A 22,373-nucleotide genomic window follows, 5' to 3' on the forward strand; every position below is an offset into this window, starting at 1 on the left:
ATTGGAGTTAAACCCATAAAGCCCCTTGTGACTCAATTGCAGAAGAGGTTCCTCAACCCCTTAGTCCATGAGAGAGCATGAGGCTCTATTATGGCTTTATCAGTGTATAGCTAGAACAGCCTCCCTTAAGAGTAGCAGTGGAAACGGGCGATCCCTTCCAGTCATGGTTTGGATTTCCAACCTGCAGTTTTATGCTAATGTAATTCCACTGGCTCCAGTGAAGCTACTTCTGGTTTACAGCAATGTGAATTAGAGCAGGATCAAGCTCCAGATGTGTCTGATTAAAGTGGTTCTAAAATAGCAGTGGAAGAACTCAGATGAGCTGTCCTCTCCCTGTCTGCACACCTATCCCCTCGCCCTCCATCCCTTCCAATCCAGTCATGGAACTCCACGCTATAGACTAACCTGTAAAGACGATATGATGATATAGGCAAGAGCCTCTCAGCTTTCATTCTGAATGTTCCTTATCCGTGCACTGTAAATGAACAGAAATGATTGATGTTATATTCCCCAGGGTACAATCTGGACTGCTGAACAGCTGTGTCCCCTCAATTCTCTAACCTGGGGTGCCTTTTACACTGCTTCATTGTGAAAGCAACCACGCCTGGCCCTGCTCACACCCAGCCTACAGCATATAAATCACCCCCAGCTATACTGTGTGAGCGCTATAGCTAGCCAGCCAGCCAGCCATGAATTATATTACAGCGCTACATCAGCAAATTCTCAGTCCCAGACTTGTATGTGATGTGCTGCCCAGCACCCTTCTGGACAATACAGGCTCATAGAAAGTCCGTCATTTCATTCGTAGAAAATGACGTGCACAAATCTTATTATCCCAGCTGAAGTTCCCAAACACTTCAATCCAAACACACTGGTTTAGAGAAAACAATAAAATCAGTTTAACTACTACAAAAAAAAAGATTTTAAGTGATTACAAGTAAGGAGGCATAAAAGTCAGAATAAGTTACAAAGAAATAAAAGGTAAAACACAAACTAACACCTAACTTAACAAGCTAAGAGAATTCAAAGCAAAAGTCTCTCTGACCACATGCTGTAGCAGTCTTATTAGATTAATCTTCCCGTCAGGATCTCTCCCCCAGTCCAATAATGCTTCCTTTGTCTTTTCAAGTGTTGATGCCATGCGTAGAGATTAAGGGAGAGAGGTAATCTGAGGTGTTTGCTCCCCTTTCTTATGGCATTTCTCTTCTGTGAGAATCCTCTCCAGCTGGGGTTCAGGTGACAGAATGTCTGTGGGATGGGAACATCCAGCTGATTCCTTGCCAACATGTAAATTTCTCACTCTCACCCTTTTCCCTGACAAAGAATGGCTGCTTAACCAGGTGATGGTCTATTTGATTTTGTTGACCCCTGGCTGAGGTGTTAGTTTGCTTTTTGTCTCTAAGGAACTGGTTTGTGCCTGCTTTTCTAAACTTGTAACATGTCTTATACAATAGAATTTTATAGATTTACATACATTGTTGCTACACATTTTACCAAGACAATAATGTTCAGCAGATTATGAGTTTTCAAATGATACCTTACAAGGCACACTTTGTACCAGATTTATCATAGCCTTGTAGAAAGGGTGAACATAGGGATACAGACTGTCACCCTAGGTAGAGAAAAAGATTTCAAATAGGACATGGGTATATTCACCGCTAAGATGTTGGTGCAAATCCACTCTGTTCAGTAGCGAGCAAAAGTTGTTACCTCTGATTTCTGCTCAGCTGGTCATATGAAATGACTTGTTGGTTTCTCTTGACTAATGGAGCCAAGTGACAAAACTCACCATCACCACGCTCAGCAGGGTCAGTGGCTTGAGTGAGCCATAAAGTTTGAGCTGTCCTCTTCCCCCTAGATATGGTTCCTCCAGAATAGTGTTAAGTACTTACTAATGAGGCAGTGTGGGAGAAGTCTGAACTTGCCACTGCCCATGCTGTGCAGTTCTGAGTCTCTTGGCTTATTTGTGTTTTTCTTGACATGCTTTCCCACTGGGGAAGGGAAGCTGAATGTGGGGAGCGGAGAGGAGCCAGGGAGCCTGCTCAAAGCACTGTTCATTCATGCCTTTTGTTATTTCAATGCAAGTTTATGTCTCGATCAGCCCTTAAACCCATGCCTGTAGTCAAGTTCAGCTCCATCCACAGTCTTCCATCTCATTCTCACGCCATACTAAATGAAGGTGAACTACATTGTTGTACTAGCAGATTGACAAAAGGCCTAGCTGCAGCTCTTCAGAAAAAGCCCTACTTTTTTATTTTGGGGGTGGATTGGAGAAGGAGCTCTATCTCCCCATCAAACCTCCCCTTCCCCATTAATGGCAGCTAAATGAACAGTAACAATATTGTTTGTATAAATTATTAACCTTTTGCATATGGTTTTCGTAAAAGAGAAGTGACCTCCAACCTCTGCATGCATGGCCTGAAAAATCACACTGTTATTGTTTCAGGCATGTAATATGTCTGCATATTACATGGCTCAGCATGGTCTTGGTAGCATGTCCTCTAAAAGAGACCTGAGAGCGATAGTATGGCTGTACAGAATGCAGAAATGGAAAGCTTATTCTGCCCAGGTAGGACGTGCTGTCCATCTACCAACCGGAAGGTCCAGTTCCTTCTATTCACTGCCTATTCTAAGGAAAACATTATCTCCAGACCATTAAGAGAGCTTCCCTGACAAATTGGATGGGAGCTGTCTCATGGAAATGTCTGGCTTTGTGGGAAGAGGCGGTGACATGGGTAACACAGGCCACAAATGTTTTGGGTACGGCAGATGTAACTTTCCCCCCCTTCTCCCACCAGTGGTTGCAGCTATGCTGATGTGCTCTGGCTTCTCTCCTCTCTGCTGTAACCAGACATCCTCTGCTGCCCTCCTACTGGTGAGAGGAAAGGGAGGATTCTGAGCCTGGTGACACGGCTTGAATAGCTGGGAAGTGATGCCGGGATGGAGAGCACAAGCAGTTAAACTTTCTCAGGGCCAAGTTCTGCCCTCAGCTTTCCTTCTGTACATTGCTTTACGCTTCTCAAGCGGATGCTTGTCTGTAACTCCCCGTGTGAGCATCCAAGGGGAAAAATTTGGCTCCAAATCTGAAAAATCTGGGTATTTGCAGGCCTTTATATGAGCCCCACTAGAACCAAACTCCTTCCTTTTGTTCTTCTTTCATTCCCCTTTCAGAGGAAGCAAAGGCAAAGACATCAACACAATCAAGTCACTGCGAGTCCTGCGAGTTCTAAGACCTTTGAAGACTATCAAGCGTCTGCCCAAGTTAAAGGTTGGCGAATAACAGGAAACAGTTCTTCTTTGTTGGGGACTGGCAGGCTGGGCTGTGGGCAAAATTTCTTGTGTAAACTCAAAGTGGGTAACGTATAGACCTATTCTTTTATTGTAATTGATTTTAATTTTTGCCAGTTTTACTTAGATTAAAAAAGACCTCCCCTGCTCATTTAATAGTTTTGTACATTTTAATCAAATGTTAAAAGGTCTTTTGGTTTCACAGTAAATGCCACGTTCAATTTTCCAATAACCCTTATGAAGGTTGGGGATGGGGAAACCCACACAAAACACAACCTACAAATTTAACACAATTTTTTGAAATTTTGTAGTGTGGAAAAAGTAACTCCTGGAGCATTCACTTTCACTGCACAACTTGTACGCCGTGAACACTGCACGTTTTGCTCAGCTCTGTCTGTGGATATCTTCCACTGAGTCAAGAGGAATTTAATCTGTTCATCTCTTCATTTAGGAGTGTGTAATGCAGGGCGTTAGCATCAATAGCCTTTCATGTCTGGAATCCTGAGTCACAAGTTGAATGAATTTGGCCGCCTGAGCTTAGTTATTTACCACTTTTCAAGAATGGATTGAAAACTGTTCAAGAATAGCCCGCCACTGGAATTGTGGAGTGGGAAGAGTTATAGAACTAACCAGATGTGTACTGTAGGGGCTCAGTGCAGGAACTATTGGCTGTACAGTGTTTTTGTGCGCTCACCAGTACGGATCTTTTCCATTAGAGATGGGCCCAAACCACAAAGAGCTTTTGCTTTTGTGAAACCACATCAGCCGAATTTTTTTAAACATAACCCAAAATAAAAACCAGGTTTAGCTTTCGTCTGGGGCCTGTTTTATGCAAATCCACATGGTTCAGGTTCAGATCATTTCAATTTTAGCCAATTTAATTTTCACATGTGCTAAATTCATCTGAAACTCGTGCAGAAGACCAAGGCTAGTTGATTGGAAATGTAAATGTGTTGTTCTGTGGCCTTTGAAATCAGCAGTGTTAATTTTCTTCTGCTCTGGAACGCAAAGAAACACTGGCTTTTTATTAAACAAATTCTTTATGTTCAAACTTACATTTGCCAGACTGGGTTGACTACTGCTAAACAGTGTCAGTAAATATTTATATGAATCAGAAATTTAATTCATATTGCTTGTCTTCATACCTCTTTTGCTCCTTGGAAACTAGTAACTGGTCACCGAAACTGAGAGTTTTGTGGGATTATTAGAGAATATTTGAAGAAAGTGAATTTGGAATTTCTGGATTGTGCTTGCACCAGAAACATGATACTAAGAATTACATTCAGAACAACAATACCGTATGTCTTGTGTGTCCAAGCAGAACTAACCAATCCCACTCAGAATTCCTTACACTGAATTATCACCACAAACTGCTCATGAACATGCTGTAAGCCGACAGCTATTTGCAGAAATGATTTGGCAACTAATACCACATAACAAATACTTTCAAAAAGTGTTTGCAGACAGTTCACAAGCTACATTTGCCAACTAAATTATTTAATAGTTAACGCTGGTTGAATTATTTGCTACAAGTTATTTATTCAAAGCATTTTGGTATTTTATCATGAAATAATTTTTCTTATCGTTCAAACAGTTCAAATAATATTTAATGAGTAATTTATTTGACAAGTTCTATTCCCTATCAGTCATAGAATAGATTAGTCACATCTACATTTTACAGTTATTCATCCAGCTATAAAAATATTTGCTTGGGGCTAATATTTACATAGACAACTGGTTATTATATTTGCCATTTTTACTGGCAATATCACAGAATTCAGTCACATGGTTTAAACTCTTGCAACATGGAAAAAGAATGGAACTGCAGGAAGTGGGTATTAGTAGAACTAGACATTTCAAACATCTGGTGTGCAAGTTAAAGAAACCCTTCCCTGACAGACACTGTATAAATCAGGTACCTGATCCAAAATTCTATGTGTTCTTGTTTAGATGCCGAGATACCTCTCTCTCTCTCCCCTCACCTCTTCCCCTGTTTTTCACCCCACCATTATAGGCTGTCTTTGACTGTGTGGTGAATTCCCTGAAGAACGTCCTCAATATCCTAATTGTTTACATGCTCTTCATGTTCATTTTCGCTGTCATTGCTGTACAACTCTTCAAAGGCAAATTCTTCTACTGTACGGATGAGTCCAAGGAGCTAGAAAAGGACTGCAGGTACTTGCAGGGTGACAGGGAATCCTGGAAGCCAGCTGTGGATTGCTTGCAAGAAGGAAATCTTGGATCCCTTCCGGAGTTCCCTTGATGGTGATAACTCTCCCAACTCCATGTGACTTAAAGTCGCATCATTCTGGGTTCAATTAATTCTAGTGTGGCTCCATTGAATAAGAGTGCTACTTTAACAGAGTTATACCAGACATTAATTTTACCCTTCGTTTTTAATAGTTTAAATGTCTAAGACCCCGATCCTGCAAAGTCAAACACTTAACTTTAAGTCTGAGTAGTTGCAGTGACTTGTTTCAAACTAATCATGTGCTTAAAGTAGAGCACAAGCGTAAGTGTTTGAAGGATCAAGGCCTGTGTGGCTAATTTGGCTAGCTGCCTTTCTGATTTTTAAAATGAATTTTTTTTCTTGAAGCACTATTATTTGAACATTGTAGTTAATAAGTAAGAAGTTAAGAAGTTAAAATGCCATTGTTGGCACTAATATGATAGAAGACTCGTGTTTCCAGCCTGATTTGTCCTTTCCCGTTTAACAGTGGTTTTTATGTCGTTCCTATGCATCACAAGCCAGTATGCTCCTCCTTGCTTGCTTCTTTCTTTGATGATTGTCATCATCTGGGAATGTCTTCAGTAATGTCAGCAACAGCGCTTGGAACAGTGATATGTAGGTTACTCTAGCTTTATAGCAGCAGAGCAAATATATTATGAGGTCACATGTCAGCAGTATTTCTGGGGTTTGTATTTTCAGTTTCTCATTGGCTGAATAGTGGATTTGTCTTCAAACAGATATTTAGAACCCAGAGGATATTCTCCACTAGATTGCGACAGTTTGCGATGGATCAGACTATTCCAAGCCTAAGTAATTGACAAAGTCCTCTTAATTGTAAGCATTGTCTTAGGGCTACACTACAGTTAAGTCGATACAAGTTACGTTGCTTAGGGGTGTGAAAAAAACACCCCCCCGGGAGACGTAACTTACATCGACTTAAAGTGGTGTCTACCACACGCTATGTGTGCGGGAGAGTGTTCTCCTGTCGACATCCCTTCTGCCTCTCGTTGAGATGGAGTAATTATGTTGATGGGAGAGTGCTCTCCCATCGACGTAGCACGTCTTCACCAGACGCGCTAAATCGACGCCGCAGCATTAGTTCAGCAGCAGCCAATTTACCATCGTAGTGATGACAAGCCCTTAGTAATTTTCAACTGTGACTGGCAGGCCTAGGGATATGGTCCTCCCTTCCCATGCCCAAGGATGTGGATTCAAGTCTCTGCTGCACCTTGCGCAGAGATTAAAATTCTACGGCTCTTTTAGTTTTTAGTTAGATTATAAAATCTCGGGGCAAGAACCATCCTTTCTGTTCTGCGTTTGTAGCGTGCCTAGCACAAATGGGGCCTCGATCTGAGACTGGGGCTCCCATACGCTACTACAATACAAGTAATAACGATAATCGTCCTTAATAGATTGCTGCGGAGCCTGGTCACCTCACTTGTTTCAAACCTCTGCTCTTCTTTGTAGGGGTCAGTATCTGGATTATGAGAAGAGTGAGGTGGAGGCACAGCCCAGGCAGTGGAAAAAGTATGAGTTTCACTATGACAACGTGCTCTGGGCTCTGTTAACACTGTTCACGGTCTCCACAGGAGAAGGGTGGCCAACGTAAGTACGTGAAGTTTGTCGGGTTTATTGACCCCACTGAGATGCAGTGCTAACTCTTCGTAGCTGTCAGGGACGGATAAGCAATCGACGACTTGTGCAAAGTGGATGGGGAATTCGTTATCGGCCAGGAGTCTGGTTTTCCTCACACAAATGTTAAACGAATCAGCAGCATTGGGCAGGACTTGAGTGTATTTTTCTGCACATCCCTGTGAGGTTGCACAGTGGTGTTTCCTGGGCACTTTTTGATAAATAATTGTCTGCTCACTCCTTCAGATCTGCGCTGCTTTCTTTTATGTGAAATAGATTAAGAGGTTCACAAAAGCTGCTGACCTTGAGGTTGGGGGAGAAAGGAACATGGTGACCCATGAAGAAAGCATTCCAGGCTTTTTGGCTCAAAACTATCGTTCCTGTTATGCTTACTACTTTATTTCGCTTGGCTTTTAATGGGAAATAGTAGTTAAAAATGCAACCTGGAAGTCTCTTTCATGTGGCAGGCAACCCCCTTTCACCCATGCCCCACTTCCTAATAAAATAATGAATGAAAACCTCAGTGGCCCACTGGCCCACATATTCCCAGGGCAGCATGCATCGCAGATTATTCACAGTCTTTCCACTGCTGCTGTTTCATCCATAGTGACACATAGAAGAAGAGAGGAAGGATTCAGACCCCAAAGTATCCCCTCTCCTTGCATTCAAAGAAAATTGATCATGGTAAATATGCTGCTGGGACACTAACAAATGATCCCTTATTCCAAAATGGAGCAAAAAGAAAGGGTGCCCCTAGCCCATAAGGGAAAATTCCTTCCCAGTTGCAAAGGTGGCAGTGAGTTTAATCCCATGCATGTAAGGCAGAATCTCCACAGGGAAGCCTCTGGTATCAAGTAAATCTAGAGCTATCACTGGTACTGTGCCCTGCACTTAATTTAATTGTTTTTCTTCTCTCTCTGCATTTGATTACAGTGTATTGAAGCATTCGGTGGATGCTACCTATGAGGAGCAGGGTCCCAGCCCTGGTTATCGAATGGAAATGTCCATCTTTTACGTGGTGTACTTTGTTGTCTTCCCCTTCTTCTTTGTGAATATATTTGTGGCGTTAATCATCATCACCTTCCAGGAGCAAGGCGATAAAGTCATGTCGGAGTGCAGTCTCGAAAAAAATGAGGTATCCAGGCGTTACGAATTCAGCAACCCCTTGCACACTGGGAGTTGGCATTTTTTGGCTCAGACCACCTTGCTACAAATGAAATCCCACAGCTACCATCACCAGCACTAAGGGCTTTACAGCAGTTATTAACAGAGGGAGGCCCTAACCTTTGTGCGATCGATGACCACAGTGAGAGATGTGTTGAATATGAAATTGAAAGAATCAAGTTGCCGCCCCCTAACCCTTTGCATGGATGCATGGCCCATGGAGACCACACATGTCTGAATAGGGCGCTACACCGTGACCTGAGCAGCTAAACAAAATTACATGTCTCTGTGGACCCCCCTCCCTATGACAGATGAGCATGGTGTTAAGTACTTGCGCTCTGTGTTTGCACAGGTCCTGACTTTTATTTCTCTTGGTGCGTGCTCCACCCCTGGTCCGCCCCGAAGCCCTGCTCCCCTCTGCCCCTTCCCCCGAGGCCTCATTCTCATTCTGCCTCTTCCGGCCCTCGGCCTTGAGGCCACCCGCCTGCCCACTGCTTGCTGCTCTCCGCCATCCCCCAAGTGCCTCCCGCCAGCCTCCAAACAGCCAATCGTTCTGTGCCCAGCTGTTATGTGATAAACATACTCAGTCCACCCTCCCCAAAATACCTCACCCGTGCTCTCAAAGATAACCTGTTTCATATGAACACATTGGCTACTGGATGACCCCCGCCGATTTTGATTTTTTTTCCCCTTGTTCCTGTTTTGTAGAGGGCCTGCATAGACTTCGCCATAAGTGCCAGGCCACTGACCCGCTACATGCCTCAAAACAAGCAGTCTTTTCAGTACAAGATGTGGAAGTTTGTGGTGTCCCCTCCCTTTGAATATTTTATCATGGTCATGATTGCACTCAATACTATTGTGCTGATGATGAAGGTTAGTGAGCTGCTGTTAGTTCTTCCTGACTTCATGTGGGCTAGAAAATGTGGCATTTGCTATAGGAGCAACGTGCTTGAGACACTATAGTAAGATGGATGTGACAAGAGCTAGATTAGCTTCTGATGTTGCCTAGTCACTGGTTCGGCCGCAGTACTGTTGATAGGGCAGTCCTTACCAAAGAAGACAGGATTGCCTGGACGTGGACCATGGTAAGATGGAGCTCCCCAGACCATGATTTAGATACGAAGGCAGAAAGCTCAGACTACTTCTTCTTGCACTCCCCTATGCCTGTTTCTAGAGGAATTGGGACTCAATTCTCTAATAACGTGTTGTTCCCCACAAATCTCTCACTCCTAATTAAGGGTCAGATTCACTTCTCGTTTACACTGGTTGAAATCCAGAACAACTCAAGTCAACAGAGTTACTCAGATTTGCACCAGATGGAGAATCTTTGGGTCTGGGTGAGCTTCTCTCACCACAACACCCAAAAGGGAGAGGCAGAGGTGTCTGTATGGCATGTATGATCTCCCGCAATCCCTGGCGTAAGTTGGAGCTGCCTCAGATGAGCCCAGTGGCTGTTACATTGCTGGAGATCACTTGGGTGCAGCAGCATTCGGGGCACACTCTAACCTTCTGACAGGTTTCAGAGTAACAGCCGTGTTAGTCTGTATTCGCAAAAAGAAAAGGAGGACTTGTGGCACCTTAGAGACTAACCGATTTATTTGAGCATGAGCTTTCGTGAGCTACAGCTCACTTCATCGGATGCATCCGATGAAGTGAGCTGTAGCTCACGAAAGCTCATGCTCAAATAAATCGGTTAGTCTCTAAGGTGCCACAAGTACTCCTTTTCTTCTAACCTTCTGAGCACTCCTCCAGGGTACCTGCTACTTGTGAGGAGGTCCTACACCAGCAGAAGATTCTCCAGTGCTAGGGGAATGTTCAGCTGCCCAATTCAGATATTGTCATGACCCCATTGTGACTTTGGAATGACACAAAGGATCTATAGCGTAGACCGGGATCCGGCCTTAAGTGAAGCAGAATCTGGCCCTAAATCAATCAAGAGTCCTACAGTCAGGCAAGTCAATTATGAACATTGTTTCATCAGCATAAAAAGCCTTCCTGTAACAGCCTATCTTCCCTCTTGGTTTAGTTCTATGGTGCTCCAGACGCATATGAAGAAATGTTGAAATGCCTGAATATTGTATTTACGTCTATGTTTTCAATGGAATGCGTTTTGAAGATCATTGCCTTTGGTGTACTGGTATGTTCCTTTCTCATTTACCCTCTGCTGCTTTCCCTTCGCATCAAACGTTCATGCTGTGAGATGACACAGAGATTAAAAAACAACCCCAAATTTAATTTAGGTATTTAAATTTTCCTATCTTGTGTTTTTATTTTGCAGAATTATTTCCGAGATGCCTGGAACGTCTTTGATTTCGTAACAGTATTGGGAAGTATTACTGATATTTTAGTAACCGAGATTGCGGTAAGTGCAATTTGCTAAAGTCACTTTGTTAACCCACAAAACTGTGCCCTGTCAAGGCCTCACGTCTCCTTCCCACCAACCTATTTCCTGGAGTTACCTCTGAGGCTCCTCATGAGATGATGTGCTTTGGGGGCCCATTCACATTAGCTGTTCTTTTCCCCAGGCTGAACACACTGTCTGGCTAAAGACTCCCATTACAAGGAGTTCTGATGAGAATGGCAATGTTAGTAGCAGTGCTAGGAAATGCTGTCTCTTTCTCACTTAATGAAAGGATCCCATCCTTGAGCCTTTTTTACCCCTTCATGGAAAAGTCCGATAGAATTTAATGGAGAGGAAACCCAAAGAGGGTTATTACGATTGTTTCTGTTTAGTAGTGTCCCACACTGTGCTAGGAGCTTCTCAGAGGAAATAAGGAAGTGTTATTTACTTCTTCTCATAACACAAGAACTAGGGGTCACCAAATGAAATTAATAGGCAGCAGGTTTAAAACAAACAAAAAGAAGTATTTCTTCACACAATGCATGGTCAACCTGTGGAACTCTTTGCCAGAGGATGTTGTGAAGGCCAAGACTATAACAGGGTTGAAAAAAGAGCTAGGTAAGTTCATGGAGGATAGGTTCATCAATGGCTATTAACCAGGATGGGCAGGGATAGCCTCTGTTTGCCAGAAGCTGGAAATGGGTAACAGGGAATGGATCACTTGATGATTACCTGTTCTGATCATTCCCTCTGGGGCACCTGGCATTGGTTGCTGTTGGAAGACAGGATACTGGGCTAGATGGACCTTTGGTCTGAACTGGTATGGCCGTTCTTATGTAAAGACGCTGTTCTCTGTCCCTTCGAGCTTTCAGTCTATGTTTTGTATTGGACAAAAAGAGTGAAGGTGACAAACCAGGAAGGAGCAGATGGGGAGGAAGGAGGAGGGTTAGAACAGTAGCATTGTCTGCAACCTTAGTTTAGCCATGTTGGGGTCATTGTTCATTTTTTAAAATCTACATAAAAGGTTTCGATAGAAATTAGTATTAAAATGATGTAATAGAGAATGAGATAATTTCTGTAGAACTTACCAACTGAGCTGTACAATGTAAGACAATTACATCACTGCTAAGGAATTTTTTAGGATAGTTTAAAAATTTCCAACTTTCTATTAAATTCTATAGGACGTTTTCATAAGGGCAAGGAAGAACAATGACCCCATACCGAGAACCTGGTTTTGAACCCTGTTTATGAACTATTCTTATCTTAGCTGCTTGTCTTCATCCCATTCTGATGTTGTTTTAGCTGTGCATATTGAAAACGTACATCACTGTAACTTTTCCTTGTACATCTCCTAGGGCTTATCTACATGGCAAGTTACTACCCGGCAAGCCAGGCTGTGAATCTACAGCACACCTGCTAGTGTAACATCCCCTGTGCACACTGTCCAGCTCACTGAATGTCCTGGTTTCTACTTGTCGTATGTCAAACCACACTCTGCGACTTTCAGTAGTTTGTAGCAGTCTCCACTCAGGATGTTACTGCGCGGGAAACTGGTGCACTGTATATGCACACCCTGGCTTGCCGCACATAATTTGCCCTGTAAACTAGCCCTTAGAGACTTGTTTTCAAATATTTCTGTGTGTACTGAGAGCCCAGACCTTTCTCCCTTACTTTAAGAAGTCCCGTCCCAGGGACTCATTTACAGATTGAGCCAATTGTGCCTTTGTTACCGATGCATGGTGCAAAGCTGCAATATCCCAGGACAGTGTATCCATTGCACAGACCCTGTGGAAGCAGCTGTGCTTTCACATAACTGGCTGGTGTGGGGGTGGTGATTCGTTTGGGTAGGAAAAGTTTACCCCATTGTCAGTCTTCTTTCTTCTCCCTCCCACAATTTTGGGGTAGTTTGCACTCCAGCCATTGCTAGGATGGAGCACTATCTGTTGTCAGGAGAGTGCAGAGATTGAAATTTTGCCTGGCTCTGCAGGAAAAGTGCTGGGGGGAAAGCTCAATGCTCCCACCTTTCTTCTCCTGTATCGCCATGGAGAGGCCAGCCACAGTCTGACCCTCAGCAGGCAATGAGATGGAATATAGAGCTTCCTGTAATCATAACATAGATGGGTAAATACGCATGCAGCTCTCCGCACAAATACTACATTTCACACTCAAATTGTAACAGATTTATCTAGAGCTTGTCTATGAGAACGTTTAGTTCATGGCAAGCTGAGGTGTGGATCCTACCCCACACTAGCCTGCCACAAGCTAACTGTCCACTTGGACCCTGCTGACACGCATTAACAGTTCATTAGTGCGCTTTGATCTAGTTCTGTTTGCAACAGGATGAGATCAATGCACAATACCGAACTGTTAATGCACGTCAGCAGGGTTCATGCTGACAGTCCACGGCAGGCTAGTGCGGGGTAGATACACCCGCCAGCTTGCTGCGAGCTAAATATTCATGTAGACAAGCCCTTAGTAATTCTGAAAATACAATGTGCTAGGAATGACCAATGATTTAATATGCATGCCTGCATTAGTCTTTCACTGTACTGTATTTTTTCAAGTTTAACGATGAAGTATGGAGGGCAAAATACTTGGATGGTTTAAAGGATGGTGTAAGTTACATCAGAAGATGGTCATATACAAAAAAGCCAAACTTTCAAGCACCCATAACACTTTTCATTGATGCTCCCAAGTTGCATTTTAGAGGCTCCTGGTATAAGAGTAACTAAATGTACCTAGCTCCCCCTCAGAGAGGGGTGTCTGAACATTTCCAGCTACACTGGTTCTGCAGCTTCCCTTGGCTGCAAGTTGTGTTGCAAAACTGCTCTTAAAAATGTTTCCCTAACGTTTAACCTAAACTCCCCCGTTTCAGCTCCAGCCCATTACCCCTTGTTCCGTATCCATTGACTAATGAACCTATTTTAATCCCTTCTCTCTTTTAATCATGCCTTTATAAGTGTTTGTCTACAGTTGTCATGTCTCCCTTTTACTCTTCTTTTCTCTCAACTGAATATGCTCGCTTGTCTCAACCTTGTCCTCAGTGGGTTTCTGTCATCTTGGTTGCTGTCCTCTGAACTCTCTCCAGTTTGTCGCTGCCTGTAGTAACCTATTCATCGTTATGGAACAGCTTTGTAGCCTCTGGTGAACAATCCTTTAAGCAAAGCACATCTTTTTGTAAACTTCAGACAGGATCAGGGGGCTAATGGTTCTGAGGCACCACACAAAGCTGGCTGAAGAGACGTTAGAAAGCAGCTTAACTCACTTAAGGGTGACATTGGCATGCAGATCTCATGAAATCATTGCTTAATGACACTTTTTTTTTTTTTTTTGAAATGGCGTTCCATAAATGACATCTAGAACGGGACAGTAACAGCAATAAATAATTCTAGTTTTCAGTGTGTCATTCACAAACAGAACCGTGCTTTTGTAGTTTCATCCTGCTGTGTGCAATCTGGGCAACCTCGGCTGCATTAGAACGTTTCCTCCTTCTCCACCAGCAAAGAGGCCTGTGATACCCAGGGTGGAACCCAAGAGGAGGGATTCAGCCCCCTGCTATGGCCCCATTTCACAAACCCAGGCATGGGGGGGGGGCAAGGCTGTCGCACACAGCACTATACCCATTCTGACCTCCCCTGGTACAGACCCAGGTAGCTGTAACTTAGAACAGGCCCTAGGGCTGCCTGCATTACACCAAGGGCTGTTTTGGCCCCTGCAACATCCCAAAATCTGGAGGGCATGTGGAGCATGCCTTTGTACCGCTCCTTCCTGGCTGCCCCAGCTGAACTCCATCTCCTGGAAGTGCAGTACAGAAATTGATCCAAGCTCTCTTTCCTTTTACACTTCTAAGCGAACATTGAAATCAGCGGAAGTTAGGTCAGGATCATTGAGGATCTGGGCCTAAGCAGCTTTGTCCCTTTAAATTTCAATGGGTCCTGGGCTCCTAATCACTGAGCTTCTTTTGAAAATGTTACCAAGTTAAAAATGGTGTAAAGAACAAGGAGAGTGAGGGAATTTTGCCCTGCTTTAGCGAGAGCACTGCCGGGCAGACACCAATAACTCCACCTAGGAGCTGGAACAAATCTTAAGAGGGGCGCAGGCAGTGGGGTGCCTCATTTGAAATTTGAGGCGCATACTTCAGGACGTATCTCTTCAGTTGTGTTTAATCTTTCTCCAGGCCCAAGGCCTTTCCTGCCTCTTGTGCTCTTGCATGTAAAGGAGTGTGGGTGGCAAAGGGACTACTTTGACTCAGCATAGAAGAATGCAGCTAGTGCTTAGCCTGACGTGAAGTCACACGTCATCTCTATTCATGCATAGTCTGGAATACAGCAACCCTTGTGCATGATGCATGCACTTCTAGGATCAAGGCTGTGGTGTTATACAAACTGCAGGAGCCAGAGAAAGGAAAGGGACTTTGTTCTCAGGCCATTTTCCAAAGATCTATATCCAAATTTCCTTATTGGATGAAATGCCCCTTTTGTTGTTAGCCTGGCCTTCCTCTGGGCAAGACTCTCAGCAGGATGTAAGCAACAGTATGGACATTTGTGTGGCACCACTAGTTAACGCCTGCATGGGTGCTCAGCCCTAACTAGTTATCAGCTTGAAGTTACATATTGTTATTTTAACATGGGCACAAAGAAGTCCAGATGCAGGGGTCAGCACCACCATGTTGCGCGAAGGACACTTGACACAATTACCGTAATTAGTGACTGATACTGGGGGCCGTTATGTCATTCAGTCATTCCATTTTTTGAAAAATTACGACAGACCTCAACATTTTTACCACGGACGCTTGTGTCTGTGTACGGACAGTTGTTGCTGACCCCTGCCCAGATGACATCCTGGCCATCCTCAACTCAGCACAATTTCTGTTCATGGGTCCCTACGATGGAAAGTGAATTCCTTCCCACTCTCCATAGGGGAAGGACTCCTCTGTGGGACCAACCCTGAGATCACTGGCAAACTGTGACTAGAGATGGGCAAGAGATAGATCTGGATTGCAAATAGGTGCGATGATTCCAGTTTCCTGCTTGGCCAATCTCCCTCAACTTTCCAACTGTAAACACTCTCCAAGCCAACTAAACCAGCTAACCTGGCTAGCCTTGCTGCATCAGCACTTTTGTACCACTGAAGAGTAAAGATAAAAGGAAAAGAAATGTGTTGATTAACTGCTTTTTTTTAATTTCTTAGTCACGTTGTATGTAATTTACTTTGTGAATGCAGTGGATTTTTTTTTTTTATTTCCTTAGGCAAAAACACACATGTCAGTTTTCCCCTGGTTTAATAACCTAAGTAAATTAGGTGGAGTTAAAGACAAGTCAGTCCTTCTGAATGCAGTAAGCCTGCAGGAGGTGCTGTGAGCATATGTGAAACTGACATCTATTTCTCTGCCTGGAAATACAAAAAAACAAAATAAAAAGTGTTTGTGAACCGTTTCCTAATTTGCATTACAAAATGAAATGCAAATAACTGCCACACTGTCTGTGTTACCTTTAGGGTTTCAAAATCTGTTTTGATGTGAAGCATTTCTTTAATTTGTATAATTACCATTAAAAAAAGGGGAAAAAAACAAAATCCAATAATTTTTTTCTAGTGAAATTTTCAGAGCTTCTGGTTTTGCTTGTCCTGATTACTCATTTTCTCTTTTTTGTTTTCTGTTTTTGTTCTTTATTTTCTGTACCTACCTGCTGAATCACGCCATCCAATCAACATACAATGCGAAAACCATGTCTCCGTCTGTATGTTGTGTACCTGCTGCTCAAAAAATAATTTGTAAATAATCTTGCAAATATTCATCCATGAAAACATCACATATAGGACACGGTTGGTTTCATTGAATTTAAACAATTATTTAATTCTCTGCTTTTATTTTCTCTTGTTTTATTATTTTTATTTTTAATTCTATTTCATTTTGATGAGATTTCCGATTGCACTAGTGGAAAGCCTCACTGTTTGTCTGCAGCGTGCCTCACAACTGGCTTCTCTTGTGCATCTTCTTCCCCTCGGCTAATTGGTGACATGAGGCACATAAAGTTACCAATAGCCCATTTTTTGCTGTTTGTTGTTTCACTTGATAATGATAAAGGGGAAACTGACACTTGCTTTATTTTCATGGAGGACTGAATTAGAGTTGGAAGGATACCAGCTTTCATATGACCTGGGGTAGGGAAGATTGTTTGGCTTGGGAAATCTTTATTTTGCAGGTGATAGAATCAAATTTAAGGTTCTAAGCAACCACTATTTTATACTGAGATTTGTTGGACTTTGTGAAAAAGGAAGTGGTCCATTTAAAAGGACAATGCCGGGTGTTTTAAACCCACTGGTTAACTCTTATTGAAAGGCAAAGATTTTTAGTGATGCTGATCTAGAATTAATTTCACTGAAGTAAAAAGAGATTAGTGAAAACATTGACTTTATTTGGCTTTGAACGTCCACTGCAAAGCCAACATGCTACCATTTTGCCACCCCATGAGATCTAGGAGACAGTAACTAGCAACAAAAGCGAACCGCTCTAAACAAAATAAATGAGGCTGCGGTTGTAAGGAGTTAGGAATCCAAATCCCATTGAAACTCAATCAGCGTTAGGTGCCTAACTCCCATCGGCTCATAGGAAATCCAAGCATAGACCGTTTTATTTGCCCAAGATGAGCAAATGCAAAAAGAAAGCCATTTAGATTGTGAAAAATACATTTTAAAAACTATTCCATGTTTAATAATCCCAGGGTGGTATTAGTAACACAGATAAGGAAATGGGTTTTATTAAAAATACATGCATTTTATCTGTCAGCCTCCCTTTCAGCTGTGTTAGTTTTCCATCTAGATTTTCTGTTGCATGGTTGCGGTTTTCTCCAGAGATTAAATTAGCTTTGACCTCCATTGCAGAGTGCAAACACACACATTCAATAACCATTTAATGCAGGGTCATGGGAGGAAGTTGTCTTCCGGGAAGCAATAGAGAAGCAAAAGCAATGTAAAGTTCAAATGATGCCTTTCTAGACTTTTCTTGGTGAAATCTGAAAGGCGCGTTCTTGATGTGCTTTACAGTAACTTGAATTATTACAGCGGTAATGGTATAAGGCCATGATTGCACTACCCAATTTGTGTGTGCAAAAGCAGGCTATGAATGTACAACAAGCGAGTGCACAATTTATTCCCGTGCAATTTGCTCACCCATGTTTGAAAATGTGGGCTTTGGTACTACCCGTGGTGCAGCTTAGTGGTTTAGATCCTGACCCTCCATGGGCTGAACCTGCCATGCTGGTGGAATCCCCTTGACTTCACTTTCTAGGATCAGGGCCACAAGAAACAACATGACTGAAATGACAGAACCCCCTCTACGCATACATAGGGTGAAATCCTGGCCCTGTTGACTTCAGTGAGAGTTCTCCATTGACTTCAACGAAGCAAAGACTTCACCCAAGATATGGTCATTTCCCCTTAATATTAATAGAGTCACGTGCATTTTGGCAGATCATACCCTTCTCTCTGCACATTTCAGACTGTTCACACACTTAAAGATAGTTTTGTTGCTTCTCATTCTTAGTGATGTAGTTGAAATGTTAGTTCCCAACTCTCACCCCTAAAGTGCAGTAAAGGCTCCCCGAGATATCCCAATCACAGCACTGAAGACCCAAAGGCTGACCTCTGTCCTCAAGGCCAAATTCCTGCCACATGTGGCGCATGGCTTTGGAAAAAACGTTAATCTGAAGGAAGACTGATCGCGTTTCTGCCGTGAAGCGGCAGCAGCATGGGCCGTACAAGCCCATCTGGAATCCAGGCAACATACTCAGGTTGCTGGTCCATGCCACGATCAGAGTCATTGCATCTTCACTGCTGTATTTATCCATGGTAGGCTAAAGTCAGTGCAGGTATGCCTACCCGAGCTGCAGCCACACCTCAAACGGTGGAGTAGACATACCCTAAAGCTACAGTCCATTTGTTTTCTGTTATATCTCTGGGCCAAATTCAGTTTTGACAGTGTTGGCATAAGTTAGCTGAAAGAAAAAAGCAGGCATCTGCAGCCCACTCATGTCATTTTCACTGATTTCATCATTCTGTTAGATGTAACTAACATCGATATGATAGTCCGTGGGAACGAATTCAGTTGTGGCATAAGGCGTCACCACTGCCATTTCAAATAAAAGCTTCTGGAATTAACTTAGCCAGTAGTTTTGCTGCCAATACCCAGAGCAGAACAAAATACAGATTGCTTTTCTGCATCTTTACTGCCTCTGCTGACACTGCCAACAGCTTAGCTGTCTGCAAATGAAGCCAAGATGGTGCTGTAGATGCAGAAGGAGCAGATTTGGACAATAGCAGGATGCCATATTTGTGGTCACTTTTCTGCTTTTAAATATAGTAAATAGCTTTTACCCATTCCCATGATATAAAGTTAATACTTTAAAATAATGTCACTGTAGTCAGTCTTCAGCACCTGTGCAACAGAAAAAGGGGGGTAGCAAGAATGAAACAAATAATCCACAGGAATGACATTCATATGTCACATACAGTTAATTGGAAGGAAAATCAAGGCAAAAACAATTGAGCACAAGAAATATTGCAATGTGGAGTTTCCCCTTTAATTGCATGCAATTCTAATAACTGCTGAGGCACTCTTGCCAATGAGGGGCAGGTTTTCTACACAGTGTACTGGGGGGTAACACACATGCAATACCCCTTTGATTGTCATAGTTGCATGTGTAATGTTACCAACCAGTGAATAACATGGAGAACCATCCCTCAAAAGCTTTGTAACTGTTGATAAAGTAGGATTTTCCTGGGTTGCTAGTGATCCCCCTCTGGGCTGTTCATTTTATTACAATTTGTGAAATGGTGGCAGGTGTGTTGGAAAAGCAACTGTTGATCCTGGATCTGTTAAAAAAAACAAACAAACAAACAGAAAGTTGTTAGCCCCCCAACTCCCAATGAATTTCAATGAGAGTTGGGTGCCTAACTCCCTGAGGCACATTTGAAGATCCGATCCTGGACCAGGTTCATGTTGTAGAGATCTTATTCCTTTTTCACCTGTACTTCCCCCAGCTAGCACTTCTTACCATTACACAGTTGTCCTGTGTTTTCCCGTAGAGTGAAAAATCGAGTTAGCTAATGCAATGCTGACCATGACTTTGATCAAGACAAATGGTAGGGGGGGAGGACTAGCTCTGTGGTTTGAGCAGTGGCCTGCTAAATCTAGGGTTGTGAGTTCAATCCTTGAGGGAGCCATTTAAGGATCTAGGGCAAAAATTGGGGGTTGGTTGGTTGGACTAGATGAGATCCCTTCCTACCCTGATATTCTATGATTAAATGTTAATCATATCAGCTTCCTGTGATGATGAGGAACTGGAGTCTTGACAAAACAAACTATAGCACTTTTACTACCAGGTAAATGCAGTAATAATCCTTAGGGGGTGAAATGCTGTATAAATGCATTTCTAATGTTTTATAAACTCAGGGCCTGATCCTGTTCACACTTACTGGATGTGCACAGAACTACTTATATGAGGAGCTAGTCATGTGTGTGTTTGTGTGTGCAGGATTTGGCCCAAATACCACACCATATTTACCTATTGTATCAATGGGAGTTAAGGGCCTGATTCTCCAAAGCCATGCACCTTATGTCATCAGATGGGGCCTGAGCCAATACCTGCTAATAAGGTGGAGTCCCCCTATTGACGTCATTGAGCTTTGGATCAGGCCTGCACAAGGTCAGTATGAAGTGTGCCTCAATTCCAGTGGTGATATTCACCCCCACTATGCACAGATGCAACTGACCACTCAAAAGCCTAGACCGTGTGTGTTTAGATTGAAGACTAGATTAAATCAGTGAAGTTCTGATATATTTACATTGCTGTAACCACAGTCAGAATCTGACTCCTGTCCACAGATGGCCTTTAATGCTGAGCTGAGCTCTGCTTGGTATTTTATGAAGGAACAGTAACCTACAGAAAAGTATAGTTTTAAGAAATAATCTTTAAATCCTCTCTGTTTTTCTAACCTTGAGCAGCCCAGGAGAATCCTTGCTTCTGTTTTGCCTGCCATGAGCTGCCTTCCGTTGTAGAGAGTGTTGTCCGCTCTTTCATTGAACATCTCTGTGCTTTTCTCTTTTCTCTTTATTTTAGGATTGAGTCTGACATACAGTATATGCCTAACTCTGAGCTGCTTGCATTTTAAACACAAAACAAGTGCATGTCTGAAACTGATTTCTTGAACCAGTTGATGGTATCGGTGGAATGCAGCGCTATTGGCCCAATTGCTGAGCTGGCATTTAAATAAGTTACTAGATAAAACAAACGCCTAAAAACTCAGCATGAGCTATGCACCCAAATTAACAAGAGCGTTCAGTCACTTTAATCTGAGCAGGTATCTTGTGGTAAAAGATGATGTGGGGTGGGGGGGATGGAACAAGGGGAAGACTATACTGACTCATCTTTAGCTACAAGGCCTCCTTATGATTGTGTCACCCCCTCCATCGCTTAATACTAGGTGAGATTTTATGTAGTTAATCTAGTCAAATTAATTCTTGTGGTTAAAGTTTCACATTCATGAGATTTGGGATCAGTGCAGGCAGGGGGACATTTTTTTTAATCTACTTAGATTCCCCCCCGGCCCTCCTATTTTAACTTTTGCATGTTTTCTTTTGGAAAGACCCCCCTCTAGATTAGCTCGTTAGATGAGCTATTTTTTGTCAATAAAAGAAAAGGGAGGAGGAAAATCAACCAAAACAATCAAATGAAAATCAAAATCCCTGACATTTATTTGATCCACCTTAAAAGGGATATTTATGAATCATTAATAAGTCAGCAGGCTCCTACGGGCAACCCCTGCTGTTGAACATTCAGTCTTCTCTCAATTCACTCTAGTCTACAAATGATCTCGCTTCTAAAGATAATGATCATGTCCCAGCAATGCTTGTCAGCAAGGATCCTGTCCTATCACCTGTTGTGTAAATATTTCTAAAAGGAGGGCACTTTAAAGTGGATTGGCTGATCTCTTCCTTTGTCATGGAAGAGGCTAATGGTAGCTCCTGGTATAGACTCTCTTGGCTTACATTGGATTCACTCTAATAGAAATAAAATGAGCCCACCCAAGACTTCAAAACAATCCCTCTCAATAGCAAATAATAATAATGCACCATCACCTTTCCTTAACTGTTTGGGAAAACCTGCTTTGCATAAAGAAAACAAGAATTCAAAGAAAAGTGTGTAAGGGCAATTTTCTTTTTATTATTTACCCAATAGCTGAGGGAGGGGCTTTTGTAGAGAGGGGTTTTCTCAGACTTACTGCATGTGGAGTGATCTGCACTGACGAATGTTTCTTTTGGAAGGTTTTCTGGTGGCCGATTTGCTGCTTAGATCGTGAAGCCGGTAATTTTAATTTCTTTTTTGCGGGCTGTGGTTTCTAGTCGCGTTAATTTCTGAAGGACACAAAACCTTTACTTTCCACAGGACAACTTCATCAACCTCAGCTTCCTGAGGCTCTTCAGGGCAGCCAGACTCATCAAACTTCTTCGCCAGGGTTACACCATCCGCATTCTGCTCTGGACATTTGTACAGTCTTTTAAGGTGAGTGGCAGCCAAGCTCGAGAGCAGAGCGGGATCAGTTAATGCTTTGCACTTCTGTAGCATCTTCCAGCTGAGGACATCAAATACTAAAGAACTAAGCTTTTCAGCATCCCTAGAAGGCAATTCTTTGATAACCTTTCTGTAAAACGGGTAATTA

At 42.8% G+C, this 22,373-nt stretch overlaps 1 protein-coding gene across 12 annotated transcripts in view; it reads left to right on the forward strand.

Annotated features, from left to right (window-relative positions):
* Nucleotides 1-22,373, forward strand: part of CACNA1B (calcium voltage-gated channel subunit alpha1 B) — a 473,291-nt gene that overhangs the window by 384,582 nt on the left and 66,336 nt on the right. For all 12 annotated transcript variants that reach the window (XM_073313889.1, XM_073313878.1, XM_073313882.1 and 9 more), the window contains 8 exons: nt 3,172-3,268; nt 5,303-5,463; nt 6,986-7,123; nt 8,084-8,285; nt 9,023-9,187; nt 10,341-10,451; nt 10,593-10,676; nt 22,100-22,216. In XM_073313889.1, coding sequence (XP_073169990.1) covers nt 3,172-3,268; nt 5,303-5,463; nt 6,986-7,123; nt 8,084-8,285; nt 9,023-9,187; nt 10,341-10,451; nt 10,593-10,676; nt 22,100-22,216 — 1,075 coding nt within the window. The remainder of the gene's footprint in view (nt 1-3,171; nt 3,269-5,302; nt 5,464-6,985; nt 7,124-8,083; nt 8,286-9,022; nt 9,188-10,340; nt 10,452-10,592; nt 10,677-22,099; nt 22,217-22,373) is intronic.

This window comes from Lepidochelys kempii, chromosome 16, assembly GCF_965140265.1.
Source record: "Lepidochelys kempii isolate rLepKem1 chromosome 16, rLepKem1.hap2, whole genome shotgun sequence".
NCBI lineage: Eukaryota > Metazoa > Chordata > Testudines > Cheloniidae > Lepidochelys > Lepidochelys kempii.